Source organism: Mugil cephalus, chromosome 1 (genome assembly GCF_022458985.1).
Source record: "Mugil cephalus isolate CIBA_MC_2020 chromosome 1, CIBA_Mcephalus_1.1, whole genome shotgun sequence".
Taxonomy (NCBI): domain Eukaryota; kingdom Metazoa; phylum Chordata; class Actinopteri; order Mugiliformes; family Mugilidae; genus Mugil; species Mugil cephalus.
In genome coordinates this window covers 19,703,444-19,727,626 of record NC_061770.1, presented here as the reverse complement: position 1 = coordinate 19,727,626, position 24,183 = coordinate 19,703,444, and the positions used below count along the sequence as shown (strand labels likewise).

Below are 24,183 nucleotides of genomic sequence, written 5' to 3'. Positions count from 1 at the left end.
ATATTGTTTATGCACGGCCACGTTACTGTTACATGACTGTTAACATGTGCCATCTGGTCACATTTAACTGCTGCAAAACTTATACACAGCTCCATGCCTGGATTCATTTATATATTTATACATCTATTTATTTGATTACTGGAACTGGCACCATTGGCTGCCATCTCTTCTGAAACATCACCCAACCCAAAAATAACTGGGATTTCCTTTTTGATTTGGCTTAAAACCACAAATCTGCCAATGGCCATAAATGTCAATAATAAGTGGCTCAAGATGAACCATAGATCAAGAAGGGGATGCAATTAAAAGAGTGAAGTGAATTACCGCTATTGCAAATTATTTAATCCCCATCTGGCTGGCTGGGAGCTACAGTAATGCATGCACCGTCTCTGTGTACCTGAGCATCCACGAGGAGGTGTCTCATCAGAGTCATGGACTTCTGCAGTGGCTCCTTCTCGGGCAGAGGAAAGACGGGCTCCTCCTTCTCCACGGTCTTAGGTCCGGTCACCATGAAGCTCGCAATCTGGTCGTTCAGGCTGTTAAGAGACTGCACAGCTAGTGGGAAACACAAAAATAGAAAAAAGAAATAAATCACCACAAATAGACTGTTGACGTGAAGAGCATTTTTCCTTTTCTTTTTTTTTTCCAGCTTGACTTTTGATTTACTGAAAATAGCATCAGTGTAAATGATCTTGAAATCCTTATTTGTTTACTTTGTTCTTTATAATTATTATTATTTTTTTGTCTTTGGGTGGATCGTCGACCTTTTACGTAGCAGGAACAACAGAGATAACATTTGGTGAGAACACGGTTTCCTACTGTCACACTGTCACCAACTTTCTCCGTCAACGCCCTCTCTGGTCCAGAATGTTCCATGTCGGCCTGAGAGCCATCCTGTTTTTGTTTCCCTGCTCTTGCCCTTAAGTCGCCCTCTCCTTTCAGGTTTCCTCTCCAGCAAGGCTCCCACATTACAAAACTCACCACCCCTACTGTATTTCCTCCTTCTCCACCACACACACACACACACACGACTTCCTCAACACTCTTCCCATTTACCATTACCTGACCTTTGATCTTTTGAAAGGTCGGCACAAATATTTCCGAGGCCTCCCACATGGTGGATACATTGGATAAATGAAAGAGTCGCCGAGAAAGGCCATTTCCATTTCTGTACCTTTTTAGCATAGGTACCTTTTGTATTTTTCATGAGCTGCCACACTAACCCCCTAATGCCTCATTATCCATCTTCCCAGCGTTTAAACTTTACAAAAAAACTCACATTTAAAGCAACAGAGGGACACGGAGGTGCCGCGACTGAAAGGCTGACCTCCTGCCCAGAGGTCGTCCATGGCACAAACTGAGCCATCACTCCTCTTACGCCGGAATCATGCACATTTCTGCTAAATAAAGAAATCCAACCTGATAAATTTGCACGAGTAGAATGATTTTAGGTCAGGCATCTGAGTCTTTTCAGGATGCAAATATAAAGCCTCTTTCAGACACAAAAAGCCCACGCGAAAAAAAAAAAAGAAGAAAAAAAGAAAAAGCAGAGAGCATAGATTAATGTGTTACATAACCACAAGAATCTCTCACCGTGGCTGACATTTTCAAGCAAACAAGCTTTGAGTTCGAAATTTGACAAGTCGGCAGCGAAAAGGCAGCAGAGATAAGAAGGGAACGAGGGGGTTTAAGGAGGAAGGCCGTGTCCCCTCGAGGTGAGAGTTGAGCGGACGTCACGAATAATGAACAGCTCACAGGCGCTCCGGCCAGTTAAGCTCTCTAAACGCTGGTTGCGGTCCGGTGAGTTGAGAGTTTGCTCTTTTCAGCTTACATTTTAATTGCGGCTGATTTAAAAGGCAAATTGTCACATTTACTCTTGCAAGTAATTTCAGCAAATTTTCACTCGAGTCACATTTTCGCTCAGTCAGTGGCACGCGCAGTGAGGCTGGTTGGTGGGATTTCAGGTGCTGACTCTTAGTGCCCTCTGCTGAGGAAAGGATGAACGTGCAAGTGCTGGTGATCCAAGCTGATGTCGACCCTGCACAGCTTTCAGATGTACTGGAAATAATTTAAAATCAGAACCAAATACTGGAGAAGTAATGTCATGTATACACCGATCAGCCATAACATTAAAACCACCGACAGGAGAAGAAAATAACTTTGACCATCTTGTGACAGTACAATGTTTTGTGGGAAAACTTTAGGATCTGGCATTCGTGTGGATGTTACTTAGACGTGTACCACCCAACTAGACAAGACTGACACTTTGACAGCTTGACACTCCTTGATGGCAGCAGCCTGATGCAAGCACAAACACAAAAACGGTTTAGGAACAACTTTAAAAAAAACATGAAGAATAGCAGGAGGTGTTGACCTGGCCTCCAAATTCACTAGATCCCAAACTGATCAGGCAGCCTGATCCACAGAGGCCCCTCCCCTCAGGGACCCATAGGACCCAAAGCCCCCCCCCCCCCCCCCCCCCCACTAACATCCTGCAGCCAGACACCACAGGACACCCTCAGGAGGACAAGTCCATTCTCAGATGAGCCACAACTGTTTTGGAGTCACAAGAGTGACCTACACGATGTTAAGAATTCGGTGGTCATAATGTTAAGCCTGATCGGTGTATGTATCTCAGAGGCAAAGCAGATAAGATCAGTGTAGACAAGTAATTTGTCCAGGACTTCTTACAATAAATGACCAAAAGTATGTTCATTACAATGTGGTAAATACATTGATTTTCATCTGTCTTAAGTTAGAGCTCGGGCGTCTGCACACATGTCTGTGGTATGAGGTAACCTATATCAAATCAATACAGGAGCTCCGCATTAATTCCAGCTTTACACAGTTGACACGATGCTGCGCGTTGAAATCGATATTTCCGTGCATTTGTAAACTCGATAATGCTTAATAGTGGGGTCAAATAGGTGTAATATAACCACAGCGTCATCCTATTACAACTAAATGAGCTGCAAATCATAAGACAACAGATCAGATCAGTAAACGAAAAAAAAAACAAAAAACAAAACTGTTTAAATTCATAGCCATCGATCACGAAAGCTTCACTACGCACTGAAATCAATACAGATTTTTTTTGTTGCGGCCCAGTAAGTCTTGCGCCTTTTTGCCCTGTGCATTGAACATCAAGCACAGATTGGCCGTCGATGTCGACGCCGCAATCGTTGAGCCTCCGAAGCAACAAGGTGCAAAAGCAAAACGATGTGGAAGTGTCGTTTCAGGTTTAATGAAGCACGCAATCGATGCTCCTGCTAAAAGATGCCATCAACAGAAATCAATTCAGGATCTACACGCGTGCACCCTCCATCAAGGTCACCTTTCTCCAGCTGCACACGCGTATTCTCAACCGTAAACTCAACAGCTACAACTATAGATTTCATTACGCAGTATTATTAAATGTGATCTGTTTCAACAATGTAGCCAGAGCTATTTCCTCAACACATTAGTGGAACATTTCTACGAGCTGGAGCTGATATTAGCCACATAAAACATTAACAATGTGAAGTTGGGTGCTTTTAATTACGTGCTGATATTCTGCAGAGTAACCCAATGCATCACTGTGACAGGGAGATCAAGGACAAAGATGCAAAATCCACCAAAACCACAGGGATCGTCACTCTGCGTCTACCTGAAATAGATTTCACCTGCAGCTTCCCTTCAGCAAATATGGAAAGCGAGGCAGACGAGGTACCCAGCTGGGGAAGGAGGGGGAAGAAAATTTGCAGTAGTTAGGATATAATAGATGCGAGAAAAACATTGTCATTCCAGTTCATTCTTTGCACTTCCCTCTTCCTGCCTTCCCTCTTTTTTCTCTTCCGTCTGTGCCTCATTCAGCACAGGGACATCTCAAAGTGCGTTTCCTCATATAGAGCGAGAATGGCGCAGCAGATGAGGGGGAGAGGCCACTGTGGCCTCCCATCAGGCCTTTATCTGCTCAAGACGAAGAACTCTGTGAGGGCGCCCGGGGAAATAAGATCACTAGCAATGAAAAATGTTTGAAAAGAACGTATGCAGCGAACCTAATAGGATAAAGGTGCAGTAGTTGAGGCTAAAGTCGAAATAAAAGGGGCTCATTTCATGGGAATTGTTCGCGGCGCACATGAAATCTCGGAGAAATGTTGAGAAATGCGGCGAGTCGATGAGTCGAAATCCAATTCTGGATTATATTTCTGATGCCAGACTTACATTTGCCGCTCTGCACAGCGCTGTGCCCCGCACACAGTATGAAGTCGTGCTCGTGGAAGTTCCTCCAAGTATCAAGAAACTTTATACTGCAGATAATAAAGGTGGAATAGCGTGGATAGGTAAAAAACATTCTGCACTCGTCCAAGGCGAGCGGAGGTCGATCGTGGAGTGCCAGATCATCTCTGATATTTGAAAAACATGCACAAACCCACTATTCATGCATTCACAGGTCCTTAAATTCAGTGATCTGGTCGACTTTAAAACTGCGCAAACTATGTACAAAGTAAAGAATAATATGTTTTCAAAAAGTGTGCAGAAGATGTTTCAGGTCAGAGTGAGTCAATATCAGCTAAGGGGGGGAAGAAAAGGCAAGAACCAGTGGAAAACAAAAATGTATAACAGTAAAAGGTGTAAATTTATGTAATTTGTGTAATACACTTAATAGATTTGAAAATAGATTCAAAAATATATCATATAAAAATATCATTTTTTGTTTCTTTCTTATGAAGGGTAGTCGACAAAACTGCATTATAGCAAGAAGTATATACTTACTATACTAGTATATTCAGCATTTCCATTGACATTTTTGGTCAGTGTGTATTTATATGTGCATACACACACACACACACACACACACACACATATATATATAGTACTGGTTTGTCCTACTGACGGAAATGACTAAATAAAACTTAATTTAATGACACTGTTGCTCAAAATACTCCGGGTTTTGCTGGTGCTGAATGTAGCAGTGGTGGCGTCTAAGTAACAAAAAACACACTTGTCAAATACAAGAAGGTGAATCAGGTCACACTGCATCAAGGACAATTCTGAATCCGGTCAGGTAAGAGATGAGCTACACTTCAGAGGATACACTTCATAAACACCTGGCAGATGGAACAGATAAACTACATGAGCTGTAGAAATAACAATAATAAAACAAATAATGAATTCTGGATCATAAACAGCATCATTAACATCATCACAATGGTTATTTTAGGCAGAGGGGAAGCTCTGCTAGGGCTCTGAGAGGCAGCCAGACATGCTCAGTAATGAAGGGTACGAGCGGTTTACTTGAAGTAAAGAAATCAGTGTGCACATTTCTATTTTGGGTATATTATTATGGTTAAGATGAAAGTGATGACTACGCATTAAAGCCAGAGTTACAACTGGCCAGATGTGAGGTCATTTGATGTGGAATGGTTTATGAGTATGGTAAAATGTTACAGCTCCAATTTTCTCTCAATAAATTCTCACCATCCAACAGAAAAATATCTGGCTTGGCAGCACTGCCCCCTAATGGCAACAATGAAACACCACATCGTTGGCTCCCTAATCTTTATGCCTGTAAACCGAATCAGGCCGGTGTTGTTTATAGCACTCACATGAATTAAATCCCAGTGTGAAATGAATGTAAATCAAACAAATCACCAAAGTGAGAAACATTCCCAGGCTTAGCCCCCGATAAAACATGAAAAGGAGCACGGCAATTAATGTCGAGTCCGTCTGAGGGAATGAAGATACATGACCCGATAGGAATGAAGGCAAAGGGGAAAAGGACACAAATACAGTAAAAGGGAGCTTAGCACTTATGCATACGCACATTTTACTGTCATCCTATGACGAAAGTGTATGAAATAGTCGGTCACAGACACATTGGAACAGAAGTGGCCTAATGGACCACTGTCTACTCAGACTAGTTTTCTGATTACTACAGAATATGCATGGCACTATATCAGATAATGCAAAATAATAACTATGCTGCAGATTTAAAATCAAACAAATATATATATATATATATATATATATATATATATACATATGTATATATAAATATATGTATATACACATTTATATAATTGTAAAGTTAAATTTGGGGTTTTTACCACTGCGTGGAGATTTGATTAATTTATAATAATCATATCCTCCACCCTCACGATCAATGATGTTCGCAGCCCTGCTCTGCGTGCACAATACGGCACATGGGGAGATAATTAAGGGAACATCTTGTGCTAATTTCCAGTTATATATCTTTATTTCATAACTCCCAGTTAAAAACAAAAACCTTATTGATCTTGGTTCAGCCTTCGTGAAAACAGACAATATTGGGTCTAAGCTCTTACAGGTCCCCTGGCTTAAAATCAGACTCTGGCAGGCTTTGCAGAAGCCTTTGTTTTTGAGCATAGGCTCATCCGGTTTCAGCTGCAGAGGCTCAAAAAGCAAACTGTACATCAACAAAGTATCACGTTTTATCACGGGGAATCCGATGTGGAACGTGAGAGTGAGTTACTGCAGGACATTTCTGCCTGGTTAATGTTGTTTTGTACCACGGCCTTTAAGACACCTTCAATAATTGTGACACTGCTCAAACACAATGTTATGTGAGAACATGTGCATATATTTACCAAGAAGATCATAAGCGTACTGTGTCTGGAGCAGATAACTTTATAAAGACTGTGTTCAGAAAATCTAACTTGGCATGAGCGGATCAACTGCTTGGATAGTGAACTACATTTGGGTTGATTCAATATACGCAGAAACACGGGGGTAAGTTTCCCTAGCCCAAACTTGGCAAATGTTTGTTCACTTGCAAGCTGCATGTCAGTCATTCACAAGTGCTTTTTTTTTTTTTTTCAGATCAACATGTTGGAAATTAATCATATGTCGTGGCTCGCCTGATTCTTTTTCTCTGCATTTCAAAATAGTGGTAACACATATCAATGTGTTGTTTAGAGGCTCAGAGCAAAAACTATCACACACTGGGATTGTTTCTTTGCTTCACAAGCAGAATCTGTGTCTTTTCCCAGTAGAACAAGATGGCCAAAGTTATTTACTGGATCTAATGTTGTGGCTGATTGGTGTATGTTTTACACTGTAGATTCTTCAAAGTAGTCACCATTTGCTTTGCTGACAGCTTTGCACACTCTTGGCCTTCTCTAATCTTCATGTGGTGGTCACACTGCAAAAAAGGAATTTCAAGAAAGCAAAATAAGATGCAAGAAGGTCTTATCTTTTGTTCAGAGACAAGAACTTATTTTAATAACTTAAAGCTTAACCCATTAACAGATTATTTTTTTCTTAATACAAGATGATTTGATTGAATACAAGAATATTTTGCTTCCTTCTAATAATGCTGTTGAGCACTCGTTGGCTGCTTTGTCTTCACTCTACGGTTTAACTAATCCCACACCATCTCAGTTTGATTGTGGAGGTCAAGTTCATCAGAACTATGAATCCTGAATAGATTCTCCAGAATAAACAGAGAAGGCGTATCCTAACACTTGACTGGTACTGTACATGACAAAAAAACACAATCCTTTTACATCCACGAATGAACCACATGTTTATCACATGCCGAAACACCACACACCAATCGATGCACATGATACCACACCAGCTTCAACGCCCACGCGGCATCTACACTGCTGATGATAAAGATGCAGAGACGGTGCAAACGGAAAGGCACGCACATCCTCTGCCGAGTGGCGCCGAACCCCGGGGGTTCTGTAGCTGTGAAGCAGCGAGCGCAACTCTCATCTCTGCAGAGCTCATTAAACCCCACTAATCGTGTCTGTTACTGCAGTAATGGGTGGAATGAAGACACAGAAGCAGAAATGGGATGTGGTTTCCTGCAGGTGGTTAGCTGTGCACTTTAAAATGCCTCGTGTGTGTGTGTGTTTGTGAATATGCGGGTGTATGTTTGCAGTGATAGAGAAATCTGGCACAGACTCATGATTTTCTGCCTGTTTCTCCCTCCAGCAGTGAAAGCATCCCCTCAGTTTTTCCCCTTGTGTTTCTGCTGAGCTTTACATGACTGTGACTCTTTTCTTCTTCTTTTTCTTCTGTCCTCATTCTTGTGTTTTTCTGCCCCACTTGTAACAACATCCTCAACCGCTGAAGGGATTACACACCATTTCAGCATGAGACAGAATAATAAATAATATCTGGACACAAAGGGGCAGCAGCTGCAGCACACTGCCACGCTTCCAACAATGCAGCCTCCTAAACAGTCTCTAGGCACTTAAGTTAAAAAGAAAAGCCTAATGTCAGTCGCTTTGTAGTCTCCAGCGGTTGTTTTTGATTTGCAGTCGCAGCCAACACAAAGATCTACAGAAACAGGAAGGATTCAACACCCCAGCGCCTAGATGAGATTACACTGTTATGTCAACTTAAAACTGTCTGGGTTTAATGCCAGGGGAACTTTTGTGGATTCACAGACAACTGGGTGGTCTGAGAGCGTGTTCTTTGCATCGCTGATCTATGTATTTTAAAAAAAGAAAAAAGAACTGTCATTGTAAATACTGTGAAAGTTTGGATCTAGGACAAGTACCAAGAGGCTGCTCGGTGTTTGCCTGCCTGTGCGCAGTGTCAAAGCATTTGTTTGTTGTGTCTGCATGACTACGATGATTAAAATGGGAATCTCGGGGATAAAAGACCTCAGACTGTCGAAATTCCGAGCAACCCACAAACATCTCTCGTCCACGAGACCATGTTTTTTTTCTCTGCAGCACAAAGACAAAATGTTCTCGACTCACGTGTTCTCTAACAAGATCATGACATTTCTCTGAACTCACGGATGAAGAGCTGATGCATTAAGAAAAAAAAAAAAAAATAGAAAATTAGTCTGGCCGGAGAAGCAGACCTCTTGTATTATTATAATTTTTTTTAAATAAAGTGACGAACAAACAACCCCCAGACCTGACGTTGACACCACCTCTGAGATTTTAATATTCATCGTGGTTTACGCAGCTGCTAAGAAGTTGGTCGGATAATGATCTCTGTAGGGCAGTCAGCAATGTGAGCGGGGGTTGCTATGACACTTGACAAGACCATTTCCTTTCGCCGTTCATCCCGGGTGATTTGGCTGTGGGGCTGGAAGCTGCTGCGAAAACATCATCGAGAAGGATTACATGTATAATGAAAGCCCTTTGAAGGGTGAAGTTAGAACTGATTGTTGCGTTTCATCGGGGAACTTTCATTCAAGGAAACGGTCTAATTAAACGAGTTTCAAATGGTTTCAAAGCATTAACGGCTCAAACAAACGACAATTAAACTGTTGAGCTGTAACTGTTTTTGAGGTAGTTACAGAAACATCAGCTGGTAAAACAAGTGTTTTGATTAACTTAAAACTATACTTGTGCATTTAATTATCGAAGAAAATGAATCATTTGTGTGTTGCAAAAGTAAGGGAACCCTTGTTTTCAGTATTGGCTGTGACCTCTTTATCCTCGAATAACAGCAACTAAAGATTTAAAGTAAATGCGGAGCAGTTATCTATAGCAGCTCGGAGGAATTTTAACCCGTTACTCATCTCGGGTCTAAACAGACAGACTCCAATTTGGTTTTAGTTGAGTTCATATTTATTTATATCCAGAAGGAAATTAATTTTGCAGCAGACATTAGAGACACAGTGGACAAGGACAACATCAAATGACATCAACAGAACACAATAACCACAATGAAGATAATAAAAATACTAAAACAATGCATAAAGTGCATAATACTAAGAAATGAGAAGTAAAAAAAACAATGTATAAAAAAAAAAGTATGAATAAGTGCATGAAAGAGGTGGCGCGGGGAGTGCAAACTAACCTAGCCCAGAAAGTTAAGCCTATCTATGGTGACAGGGATGAAAGAGACCCTAGCACGCCACGTCCTTGTTGTTGGCATCCTGAAGCGACGGCCAGAAGGGAGGAGGTCAAACTCCTTAAAAAGTGGGTGGCTAATGTGGGTGTCATTAATAAGTTCAGCCGTGTTCCTTAACTGCTTAACATAAATATCCTGGAGCCTGGGTTTGCTGTACTCCTAATACCGCACTTGCAGTTTTTTAAGATGAACTTATAATGTTATGACCTGGCTCAAGGGCCAATGGACACACATGGTAGTTACAAAAATAAAGGTTTATTTCATTAAAAAAAAAAAAAAAGCAACCAATGAGGCAGCTGAAAAATGATCCCTTGGCCTCTTAAACAATGACCTCTCTTTGCATCTTCTCAGGTGTGGCCGGTTAAGGTAATTAAGCACAAGCCTAAGACGCAAGTATAGACACATATAATAATTTGGTTCAATTGGGTTCTCTTCGTCTACCGTCAGGACTTGTATGAAAATCTGCTGATGTTGTGAGTCACTGGCACAGTATATCTCATTTTTGTGAACAAAAGAAAATCCTTTGAACTACTGGAGCAAATGTCTTCAACTCTGGCCCAGACACCACTTGGCCTCGAGGATGAACTGAATTTGAAGAATTTGGAGGTCAAAGGTCACTGTGACTTCACAAAACTGTTTATATTGGCCATAACTCAAGAATTCATATGCTGAGTATGATGAACTATTACACCGGCAGTGTCTGAAATGATGCCATTTTATATCTAAAAGGTCGTCTTCCCCGTGAATATAATGTTCTGCATAGTCACAAACATAGTCATCATTTTTCAAGCCAAGAACCCCCAAACTGACAGAGAGATTAAGTAGGGACCCCCTATATGTGTTCTATATCAAACTCGACCTAGTGCTATTTATAAATATTATTATCATCTTACATTCAGTACTAAGCTATTCAAACAATACACAGGTCCAAATATTATATTTTTTTTATTTCACATGTGCAACAGTAAGGTGACCATGCCAGGAAAATTGTGGGGGAAAAATAAATGTATAATAAATGTTGAATCAACTAAAACTTTTGCGACCCCCGTGCAGTACATCCACAGACCTCCTAGGGTTTGCCGACCCCCTGTTGAAAACCTATGTTAGGTCTACTTGACTGGCTTTGAAGTCTCCAATATCTGAACTTCCTCCAGTACAAAGGAATGGAGGAAACATCTGTTAGTGATGCTTTAAAATGTTGTTTTTTATTAAATATGAAAACAGATCCCTTAAACTGGTATGGTAACAAAGTAAATACTGCATGTAAGAACCTCTGACCTATACAGCCCTACACAGGCTGACATGACCTTATATCAGTATATCCAAGACAAATTAAAGCCAGACCATTACATTGCATTTTACACATCTATACATCAGTGTGTTTCTTTTTTTATTAACAGAAAACATTTCCAAAGGAATCTATTCACTGCAGGACAGTGTAACTCAGAGAGACAAGTTGCTAATAAATATTTTACATGTCATTTCTCAAAGATGTGACTAACCTCAAGGAAAGTCCATTCATTGCTGAACTGTAAGCAGCAAACTCAGGGAGAAGAATCTCTAAAATATCTATATTACCAGGCTGGAGGTATGTCAATTTTATTTATTTATTTTCATTTTTTAAAATACATTTTTGAAGTGGTTTTCTTTTGAGCGGTGTCAAAGTGCTTCTTGTAGTTGAGGCAACACTTGCGTAAGAGCCTGACCAATTACTGGGGTTGGCTCAGTGGGCTCTGTGTGGTTCTGAAGCCCACTGCTCTGTGCCAACACCTCGGATAGAGTGAGATTACTCCCTCAGGCAGCGGGACCTCTGATAATTATAGAGGAAGGTGAGATGTTAAGCCGCGACACATCAGCCGAGCGAAACATACTTCTCTAACCTTGGTTAGATCGTACAGAATATCTTTTTTTTTTTGAAAACCTCTTTGATCAAACATTTGGCTTTAAATTAGTATTTAACATTTAATGAGGGCATAATTTACCTACCTACACGTAATGAGTATATTTTCATTAAAAAGCAAGAAAAATCTATCTATGCTCATTTTTTTTGAACAACCTTCATCTTAAATGCATTTCTGAGGCTGAGATCCACAGTATCGGATTAGCGCTGCTCTCTCTTTCATTGATATTATCAAGATTAGGTTAGAGCCGGGAACAGAGAACACTCTGCTCTACAAAAGATTGGACACTATATCACTGCAGCACAGCAGGAGGCAAAAGCAGTTCAGCTACTGGCCTTCATCTGGGTTTCACTGTTCATTTTCCAGTCCGCTGATATAAGCCAATTAAGGGCTACATTAGGAGTTCATAATTATCTATTGTGGGTAATTAAATGTAACTTTTGAACGCCAAAAAGAAAAGAAAAAAAGGATAAAAAAAATACATCTCTCTGCTTTCAGTGTTGGTAACATGAAGTGTGGGGTGGGCATCTCAGAGTATAAGCTAATTATACATTTTTTGTGTTAAAATACATAACTTTTGGCCTATTGATGCCTAGCGTCCACACAACCCTATTAGGATCTGAGGCGGAAATTGGTCCTGATTGGACCTGTCACTGCCATGGCAACCTCAAGGGCTGAAAAAAGAAGCCAGCATGGATATGCCAAAACAGTCAACATTTTGTCAGTTCCCATTGATACCCATCTTTATATTTCAGAACAACCATAGATTTGTCTGCAGTATGTATTAAAAGCGGAAGTATTCACAAGAATAAAGTGACTGCAGCATTCAAGTACAGCTGTGAAAGGTACCCAATCCCCCACAACCATCCCCTCTTGTCCCCTTAAGAGTTCAAATCTTAGCAAGATCAACCGTTCATTGGGGTCACCCAACCCAGGATTACAGAAAGAATGTAATGTGGCACAATGATGCTTCAAGGATAATTGAAGAAGACCCTTTTGACCATTTTTTAATTGAGTGGAATTAAGAGTCAGGCACCGTCAAGATGGCCACAGCTGGAGCCTTCAAAACAGTTCTTCAGGAGATCAATGTGTGACTTCATGAGAAGTTGTAAAGCTGAACTACGGCAGCCTTAACAAAGTTATTCCATGTGTTATTCCATGTGCTACAAGTGTCCAAGACGTAGCAGCAATAACAAAAACAAACACAAGCCTTGACTACCAGTAGCTCACATGGCATACTGACAAGTTCAGGAACTGTGCTGTTAAATTCTGCCTTTTATCATACAAGTGTGAAGGACAGAAGATATTAAACAAGCACTGTGTCCATTCCCATTTTCAGCAGCATTGTCAACTTGTATGGGTAGAAATTATTATTAAGAAACTGTTAAAATGCCATTCTGTTTTGGTCTTAGAATGACATGTTCAAGCAAAGACATATTAGTGTGGCTGCAGCTCGAGGGAGTTGCATAGGTAAAAAATGTGAAAACTGTCACAGAAAGAGAAGAAGTAGAAGAAGTGGGCTAATTGTGACTAGTGATATGAGTTAATATTATTAAAATATAATTACCTGGGATCACTATTACCACAGCTGAAACACAAAACTCCCACCCACCTCTGTTCTCAAAGTCACAGTGGGCAGTATTGCTTTACTTCAGACGTGCAGCACTTGTTCAGTAATCCTGTATGTGTTTGGGATTAAAGTCTAAGCCTTTATCACTCATCAGTGATCTCTCGTCTCAAAGAGGAAAGCTCAGCAGCGATGGATTGTCTAGATGGGAGAGCACCAGCACTTGAAGTGCGGGATTTAGGAGGAGGAAAGCGAAGGATTACGGACCAGGATCGACGTGACTGGCAGAAGAATCGCGCTGCTGCTGACGCACCATCCACCTGCCACTTGAAGATAAATGCAACCAATGGGGAAAAAAAACAAGTGAAAGGAAACACGTGTCATTCCAGCGCCAAAGAATATGAGGCACCACTGTGAAACAATCAAAACTGCAAACATAATCAACTTTCAGTGTTTAGGAAGGATTACAGCGCTCCTGCTCAGCAGCCAGAAAAGACTCTCGTTTGTTCCTATAGCTCACCATGATCACTCAAATAGAGTTAAACCGACACTCTGTATAATTCTACTGTAAGAAGCACAGAAAAAACCTGACATAAAACTCCAAACCCCCCGTGAAATCTGCCTTCAAACTGCACCGTGGTTTATAGGAAAAACTACACAGGTGTTTGAAGTGTACAGCACAAATTTAATTTATTTAGAGACCGATTCTATCCCACTAATTATGTAACATCTGCCACCGAAGTAGGCTGATCTGAGCCAACGGAAATCCTTCATCAGACACTTCTGCATCACAGGTATAATTAATGCGATTAATGCCTTCATGCTGCGTCAGTAGTCACACCTGCACGTCCTCTGCAGTACAAGTACAAACGTCTCTTGTGAAATACATGCAGCACAGGTCCACATACTTACAGTTAAAGCTCTTTTAGGGTACTGCGTAACAAAACCTACGCTCGTAGCCTGCACCACTGCCAGCCATTTATACTTGTTTGCTCGTCAGTTGGGCTGTAAAAATGCAACCCAAACGCTAGTCGGTGCTCTGTCTTTTTTGTCAATTGGGTAAATTTTTTAAAACTACTTTCTGCTTTGTTTTTCAACAATGGCGAGGTTTTTACCGAAAATTTTCCAAAAAACGAGTCTGTGAAATTCCCTCAGTTAACCTCAGTGAGCCCAAACAATCAATTTGAAAATTGGGGAGAAGGCGATGCAACCGAAAATACCAAAGCGGATATTCGGTACTATCAAGCGGACCAATCACAGCTCTTGCAGTCTGACTGCTGTGGAAATTTGAAAAAGTGAAACTAAATTCAATTCAAAGGTATGTTATTTGGGCACAGTAAATGCCTGAAGAAGAAGCAGTTAAGGACGCTGTCCTCCATCTAGCACCTTGTGGCCAACTGCTGTGCAAGACCACAGTTTGACAGGATAATCACAGAACCACTGTTAGATTTTTTTTTTCCTATGTCGACAAAAAAAAAAATCACTACGCTGCAGTAGCTTTGAGTGTGGACAGCATATTCTGTTGGCGACCGCAGTAAAATGCAAATGTATGTTGTCCTGCAGCAGATGGCGCATCCATTCTGCCACTTCACAAACTGAACAACCATGCAAAGAAAAGGTCACGCAGAATGTCGAAAATGTGGCTGCTTCACCACCTGCAGCCACATTTATGACAAAAATGATCCATTATCTTTCAGAGAATACACTATTCCCCAGTCAGATACCTTAACAGATATCAGTGTATTTAATACCAGCAATCTAATTTAAAGCAGCCCTATGGGTCCACAATAATATCTCTAGCAGTAATTTAATTCCCTAAAAAAAAATGCAGCATACATTCCTACCTCAAAAAGTAGAAGAAAGTAAAATCAGAAGGCAGTGCTCACTGTGAATATAACCAAAAGGGTTGTATCATTCAATACTTCCCCTTTCACAGATAAGACAAAAAAAAAAAAAAACACAACACAAAGTGCTAAATGAGTAGACAAAATAAGAATCACGATTGTCCAGCTATGTAAAAATGTAAAGAGCCAAATTTCAAACAAACTGGGCAAATAATAAAAATAAATAAAAAATAGACACATTCAGAGCAACAAACAAGCTCCAGCTTAACAATCTCTGCAGAGACACCCCAATTCATGATGTTTGCCAACAGATGCACAACCGATTATATTTAATGTTTGGCGCTTAACACAAAGCAGCACTTTATACACAGGCAGCGTTTCAGAGATGAGCACCTGTAGAGTACGCATGAATACAGGATTTAATCTGTACAACCTCCATGCGCCCCAGTGAATCACTTACTATACACTAGATGGTGGTAAATCATGAGAAGATAATGTCTACTCTATCTTAATTTAGAGGTCCACCACCACCCTCATAACTGACTCAAGCTTGTGATAACTGTTTGATTGTTTAGCAAGTAGCAAAATGTTACTTTCTAAGCAAAACCAACAACCGATAACAGATTATGCTCCCTTACCTTTGAGTGCGCAGTTAATGTTTGCTTTTAACTGTGCAGGTGTGTTGTGACTTCCTCTACACACCATGCTCATCCAGGTGTAACTGATTAGACCACAACTCCCAGTCTTAGCTGGTCGTGTGCAATGCCAGTATTTTTTAGAGGTGCTTGAGCAGATCTCTAAATTTCATTTTAGCAACCCCAAAGTATCGATAATGACAGCAGAACTAATAATGCATGTATCATTATTATTTTCTGGCGTCATTTTTAAACCCTATATGACTTCGTTTTATAGGTTTTAACGCTTCCCGTTTAATGACGTGTTGTTGATGCCGTCTGACAAATGGTGCGTTTGTGTACATCTTGTGAATTAGGCTTTCACAGCAGAAGCAGGGCAAGAGGTGATTTCATGGCACACATTGTCACGCTGTAGATAAAAATGTCTTCAAGTACAAGTATAGAAGGTGTCTTTGCTGTTGCTTGTGCATATTTGGCCTTGAGAACATTGACTGACAGAGATGAGTTGTCTTTCTTTTATTATTTTAGTTTGTGAGACTTTCAATTTAAATCTTTACAGACATCCTCACTGACTGAGGATATGTTATGTTTGTGATGATGTGTTACTTAAACGTGTCTTAAAAGCCCACTTCAGCTAAGACAAAGTCAAAATGACAATCTGAAACAAAGGCAACTTACCTAACAAGTGTAGTGGCCCTGTTGTAGCTTTGTTTTTTGTTTTGGTGACTTTGACAAATGGGTGAGAGCACAGAGATTGAGAAAGGATGAGAGAAAGAGAGTAGGATAGAGAGAATAACGGGATGAATGCTTCTTCAAAGCATGAGAAAAATGCAGTTAAAAAACTAAGCTTTTGCTAAAGACAAGAATATTTTTTCTGTGCCACATATGCCTTTTAACAATATATTTTTTATATATATATAAATTGCGCTGTTGTAGTTTTTATGTACTTCAACTGCATTTTATTTCCAGCATTTGTCAGCCATTCTTCACGTAGGCTTTATTTCGACAAAAGGAGGAACAGATTCAATAAGTCTAGATGCAGTAAATAATGCACATCCCTATTGATTTCCTGTTTAAAAAAATAAATGCAATGATTGTCAGTACAGCAGCAGGCAGTGGAAAATACAAATGTTACAAACTGAATGAATTGTGACATCTGTGTGAAGCTCCAAAGCACAGATTGTAGGTACGTTATGGGTTTACCATAGCACAGCAATTTCCACGCTCTCTGCATCCCCTCTCCACAGCATCAGACATGTTATCTCTGTCATTCCCCGTATTGTCCGGTAGATAAAATCAGTGGAACACAGTACTTTTCTTTTCTGAGCTTACCACTGCTAAATCGTTTTCCAAATAGGGAGTCCTGTGAATACCAACAAAAGAAAAATGCCACAACAATTGTAAACACATGTAATCTGTATTCACAAGGAGCCTTTTACTGGTGGTTCGGTAGAGGGCGGACGTAGGATGGAACGGAGGAGAAGCAAAAACAGAGCCTGCTGACCCAAACTCAGTTTTTAATCCGTCTCCTGGCACTGTGCTCATTCATCTGAAGGTTAATGGAAGCTGGAGATGTCCCATGTCTATGCACTGGGACAGGCTGGAGGGGTGCACTGTAAATTTTTCAGAATGTGTCTGTTGTGCCATGGTTTACCACTTAGACTGAAATGACTGCTGACAGTATTTTCCACTGTGAGTCCTTCTAAATAATAAACTAGGGAGGTGGATGTCTGTGGAGAACAACTCCCAAAAGACCATGAGACAGTGTTCTGTTGCTAATGAGGAAACATTCAGATGACACTTAAACGTTCACCAAGATTCCCCTATTAATTGGAATAATAGCTCAAGTGGAACATAAATGCCTGGTGCAATAACCACCTCAGTCGGAACAGATTGGCCTGATCAGACGGAATTTTTATTGGTTTGGGAGAGCTAGTGGAAACCCTTGATAAATATTAGAGCTTAATAACCACGTCAGTGAGTGTGCCCAGAGAGAAACAACAAGATAAACAAAGCCTGAATCGACGTCGGCCATATTCTTAGAAACATGGGTCCATCTTGGTTATCCTTTTCTATTGAGTGAAGTTAATTAATAAAGTGGAGCAAAATAACATATTAATTTTCTATTTCCAGTAGATTCACACATCCATTTTGTGCATGCTAAAAGTGGATGATTGATATTTTGGTGCCTCTAAAACAGTTGTGACTCATCAGAGAATGGACTGTAAGGTTTGGCAACAGGATGTTGTTAGTGGCCAGGTCAACACCTTGTGCTGTTCATCGTGTTTTTTGAGGTGTTCCTAAACTGTTTTTGTGGGTGTGTACATGTGTCAGGCTGGCATTCTGCCGGTGTCATTGCTATGGGGTGGTGGTGTCTGACCTGGTCTAGGTGGTTGGTACATCTCTTCTCCTTCCCTTCCCTTTCAGAAGGCATGTACATGTTCCATTTCCCAGCAGAACATTGAATTATCACAAGATGGTCATTGATATTTACTTCTTCGGTCATAATGTTGTGACTGATTAGTGTACATCTTTAGTTAGAATCTCTTATCAAAATGAGGTTTTTAATCAGGTTGAAGAAATATGGTCCAAACAGCAGCAACAACAACAACAAAATATATAAATATATATTTATCTTTTTCCACAGTTCAAAAGTTTTCTGTGTGGATGGTCGAGTGAACACAGTGGAAAGCTTTATATTTTCCACGTGATCCTGATGCCCTCCTGCGATTCCAATGCCTCAGTTTTTTAACTCATGTGAAAATAACTCACTGGCGCACTGGTGCAGATGGATGACCCGCGTTCATCTGTGTCTGACCAGTCAATAAGAGACGAAAAAGAAAGTCACGACACGTTACATCATTATTTAACTTTATTTTTATGGTTTAGTTAAGTTTAGCGTCATAGAAAATTCTCCTTATATAGACTTTTCCAATCTAAAGGTCGACTGAAATACAAACAGGCTTTTTAGGCAATATTGTCGTAATAATACTATTCTTGTACTCATGCAATAAGTACTGAAGAAAACATCATATTCTTACTAACCTTGTCGGAAATGATGCAACAGGCACCACACAATAACTCAGAGAACTATTGTTTAATTGCTCCAGCATATCAAAAGTGAACTGTGTGGAATCCTGGAAAGTATTCATCAACCTCATAGAGCTGCGCATGGTATTTTTGACATTAATTAAATATCATGATTGTTCACGCAGGGCAGGGGCAGGGCTGTGCGATAATGCTTCTCTCCTGTGGCTTCATTTCTTCGAATAAGCTCCATGATTTTCAATTTAATGCACAGTGAAAACGACAGCAGATGGAGAGTGAATGAAAGTATCACCAATGGATCTTGTGGAGCAACGGTAGAAAATACTGTACGTGAGAATCTCGAAAATATCCACGAATCACCACTTGATAACAAGCAAAGAAACAAAAACATGTTACCTTGCCGGATGTGCATGATCACACCAGCAAACTCCTTGCAACGTGACTGCTTCTACATGATTAGCAACACCAGAAGCATGAAGCTAATCTCTTACTGCAGGAAAAGCCCACCGGGTAAGGAGGTGTGAGGAATCTGCAAGTGTGCTGGAACCATAACACAAGTGGAAGGAGGAGAGGAATTAATCACTTCAAAGAAGACCAAAATATGTTCTACACCTGCAGTGGTCATGTATTAAAACTTCAAAACACGTTCACCTCTCGGGAGACAGATTGTCTGCAAAACTGAAAATATATTGTCTCAAAAAGTCATAATCTCATTGTGGTTTCATTGGAAATAAATCATTATTACAAGACAACCTCATTCTGTCCAGATCAGTATTTTTTTTTTTTACTGATAATTTATGTCAATAACAATTAATTAGTGTTTCAGTCATTCAAGACTGGTAGCCTTTATCTCATAGTATGTTATCGTATTTACCAAAGGGTCTATGGAGGCTTTGAATGACCCTCCTTGGAAAATATGCAGTGGAATAGACTCCAGCTCCCTACAATCCTCCGCATAATAAACAGATATACACAGATCAGGTTTATTCTACTGCATCCCACATATACTTGATCAGTTTGGGATCTATTGAATTTGGAGGCCAAGTCAACACCCTGTTCTGTTTTTTCATGTCTTTTTGGAGTTGTTCCTAAACTGTATTTGTGTGTGTGTGTGTGTGTGTGTGTGTGTGTGTGTGTGTGTGTGTGTGTGTGTGTGTGTGTGTGTGTGTGTGTGTGTCTGTGCCATGCTGATACCATCAAGGTGCATCAATGATATGGGGTGTGTGGTCTGGTCTAGGAGGGTGGTAACATGTCTAAGTAACATGCACACAAATTCCAGGTCCAAAGGCTTCCCAGAGCAACACTGTGTTGTCACAGGGCGGTCAGTGTTATTTACTTCTCCTGTGACTGGTCATAATGTTATGCCTGATTAGTTCAGATGATGAACATTATCAAATGGGAACTATGACCATGTTAGTCTTCGTGCTTCTGTAGCTAACAAGTATCTGTATCTGTTTGTAAAAAATAAATAAATAAACAAATCTAAAATAAAAACACTCTTCTTAAAATAAGCTGTGCATTCAGATCAGTAGTGGCTCTTGTGTTCGTGCATTGGTATCCCAAACAGTTTGAGGCTTTCAGTTTAGCTCAAGTCTCTCTTGGATTAGTGTTTTCCGCTAATATAACAGGAAGGTAAGGGATTAAACTTGTAATTTGTACTGTCATTAGTCAGTGTCGTTTAAGTAAGACACTGCAGGCAGAAATAATGAGACAAAGTTAAATATTTAACATTAAAAAAGAAAGGTAGAGAAGGCAATTAACTTGCAGATATTATTCTGGCTTAAAATACAGCAAAATGCAGAGCGAAGCGACGCAGATGTAGCCAAGATTAGTGTTTGGACGTAAACTGTTAACATTAACATGCTAATTTATTTATAGATCGCTGCCATTCGGTCTGAGACGTATGTGAGTCATGAGAAAAACTTTTCTTGAAATGCTGCAATCAGGGAGTTTTAAGAGGCGGAACTCTCAATACCTGGTGAATTTATAATATCGATCCAGTTTTCATATATAATTTCATAGCATTGAGTGGAAAGCTTTTTATTTTAAAGGCTTTTTCGAAAAGCCATTATTGAGTTGTTGAGGATTGCCTTTGATCCTCAAGAGGAACCAATCTTTTTAATTCCCATTCGCAGGAAGTGAAAACGTGTATTTGACAGCACAATTACACCCAATAGGTTATTTAAATAATAGAATTAGTACTCTGCACTTGTAAAGTTGCAGACACAAGACATGAAGTTTCCCAGAACACCTTAACTATTTAAAAGCCAACAAACTAAAATGTCACGCTCGCTCAACAAACAGGATTTTTTGACAGCCCGTCACAACACCGAACGGAGCACAAATCACACCGCCGGTGGGGAGCAAGAGAATCTGAGCGGGATTATGCACCTGGCACTGCCACGTGAATGTGATTCATGAGGGGAAAAATAAATAAATAAATAAATAAATAAATCTGTCAAGTGTTTATTCTGCCAGGGTACCACCAGAAGGTTGTTAATATTCAAGTCTTTGGGCATGTGCAACACTCGCGGAATGGATTTTCTCTCCGCAATTCAAGCAGGCCTTTGCATGTAGCTGAGGGACTCCTGATCCAATGATGGGTGACAGCCAAAGATAACAAAAAAAAAAGAAATCCGCCCATAATTACTGTTCAGATATTGCGAGCCAGCGCCACCGTGGATTAGCCCTCCAACAGCTGTATAGCAGCATGTAAGGTTGCCGCTAAAAATAGGATAAAACACCCATCTCTTATTCACACAATTTGCAGCTCGCTCACTTTCTTGCTCCTCTCGCCGCACCCCCCACACCCTCCCTCTTCTCTTCTCCCCTTCCCTTCCCTCTCTCACACATCCGAAATCGCAGGCATGCAGCACAGGCTTCAAAGAGCATAGATAACTTGGGGTGGCGCAAGACTGACTGCGGTTCATCACAACGCAGTGCAATGATAATGTCACTTTCAGAGGCAGAGAGTGGCATTTAGGTTTTAACGCACGCAGCACTCTCACCTATAGCCTGACTGATGGGCGGAGACACCGCCAAGCAGCGCCGTTACAATTAAAGTTATCTTTAATTAAAAAACTAATTGCACCAAAAATCCTTGCCTCTAAACATTAAACCAGTTTTTTTTTTTACTTCTTCTTCTTCAGTCCCTGCCCGCTGTGTTCAAACTGTGGCTGCATGAGTACCTAAGTGAGTAATCATTTTAATCAGAAAGCCTCTTCATTGTGATTACAGCTAACGGCTCCAAGAAGCAAATAAACAGTCGCCGTTAGACAAATTGCACAATCACAGAAGACCAGCTCTACAAACGACAACTTTTTTTGAAAAAAAGAAAAAGAAAAAAGAAAAAGTTTTTGTTTTGTTTCCAGAAGTTAGTTTAGGAAAAAGCCACAGATCACTTTTCCTTTTGCAGCCTGGACAGCAGCCTGGAAGCAAGTCATTATTTATTGACGAATGAGAGACTAAATCAGACCAGATACAACTCAACAAAAGCCTATGGTCCTGCTTTAGCAGCGGAACTAAGGGAAAATGTAATCTATGCCGCAGTGGAGGAGCAGGCTATATAGATAGATGTGAACGTACACTAAAAGTTATAAAACTGCTGCAGTGAAACCACACCCGCGCAGTGCTACGCTCAAAGGGGTTAAAAATCAAACCAAAAGTAAGATGCACGGGCAGGTGGGAGGCAGCAGTCCGTGCTAATGCATCTATGAGATGGTTTGTCAGAGGAGGAGAAGAAATGTTTAGGTGCATTCGATAATTATCGTCCAACTGGCTAAACCTTTGTGTTTATTCCTCAGGTTGTTGCAGTTCCAAGCACATAGGATAGCTTTGACTTTAAATGTACTGTCCTACCCTTGGGCAGTTCTACCAGCCCAAGGGGGAACATAACTTCTGAGGGGGCCCCAGATAAAGACGTAGTCCAGCTGGTTAAATCTAAATAGAAGGGGACCTGTGGTAGGGTGCAGCAGAGAGAGTGTTGTCGATGCATTGTAGGGCCTTAATAAGTTTGAAGGGGTCTGTGGCGGTAACTGCACAATACATCGAAAGTGGCACCAAACAATTGCTTGGTTTGGCCGTCCTGTCCGGAGGCATGTTGTTACAGAGCAGAACCAGGCTCCGTGAATGTCAGCATCCCAGTTATCTCAGTCGACACAACACGTCTGGAAGAAGGAGCTGTCTGTTCTGGTTCTGTTCTGAGGAGTTAACCAGAAAAGGGAGCTCTTGTGAAGTGCCACTGGGACGTCCTTAATTGGCTTCAGGTTGGACATGGCCAAAGGGGGGTTCTACTTTCTCTTTGGGGGAATGTGACATGGTGTCACGTTTCCCTCGAGGCAGGTTTCATCATGCTGCGCATTTTGATGCTGTAACAAGAAGTAGGGCCCCTGAAAAAAAAAATCAAGCGTCGCGACTCGTACGGACACAAGTAATACATACAGTCTCTTCACTAACGTGAGGCAATTTTGAAAAGAGCTCAGGGTGTCTGGTACATTAAAATGTAATAAATCTCTTAAAATACTGTTAACAAATTACACACGGTGAGTCTATGAAAACGTAATTATGAGTTATTAGAATCCATTTTTCATTTATATTATTCACCTAGCAGCCCCAGCAGACATATTACTTAGTTTTTTCTTTTTTTTTTCTTTTTTTTGACCAGGTGGAAATATAATATCCACTCCCAACTCATAAACAAGTTACGCATTATATCAATGCAGCAAAGGCAGTCACTGCAGGGACCATTTTATTGGATAATTGTATTTATTTAACACACACACACACACACACACACACACACATTTTTTGTTGTTCTATTTTTGTTGTGTTGCTGTGTACGATTCTTGCATGCCATCTTAGCCTCCTCCTGATGTTTCTTTTCAGACCTGCGGGATTTTCAGTTCAAATTAAGGGATTGTACCCGTGAAAAGTGAGCTTCGATCCTGTGCACCCGAGTGCACCTGCACACACACGCACACACACACACGCACGCACACAAGACAACATTTTCACACCTGACATCTCTTTTGTGCATGGGATGACAATCACAGTCTATCAACGGTAACACGTTGCCGTGTCAAACCGCATCACATTAAGAATGATTCAATGTGTAACAACATTTTAGGGCAAATAAATAAAACCTGCGCGTGTGAGGGAGTCATATTCATCATATTAGCAGAATGAAATGGAAACTGCATCTTTTTTTTTACAGTGATTTCACAGCAGAGCAGGCAGACAAATAAAAAATTCATACGTATATTTATATGTGTATGTATGTGAAAGAGGAACGTGATTAAAAACATCGAGGGTTTCCAGAAGCTGAGAGTGATATTAAAAGA

General features: G+C 40.5%; 1 protein-coding gene across 4 annotated transcripts in view; it reads right to left on the bottom strand.

Moving 5' to 3' along the window:
* kazna (kazrin, periplakin interacting protein a) overlaps positions 1-24,183 on the bottom strand; it is a 194,660-nt gene that overhangs the window by 169,882 nt on the left and 595 nt on the right. For all 4 annotated transcript variants that reach the window (XM_047589698.1, XM_047589691.1, XM_047589707.1 and 1 more), the window contains exon 2: positions 398-555. In XM_047589698.1, coding sequence (XP_047445654.1) covers positions 398-555 — 158 coding nt within the window. The remainder of the gene's footprint in view (positions 1-397; positions 556-24,183) is intronic.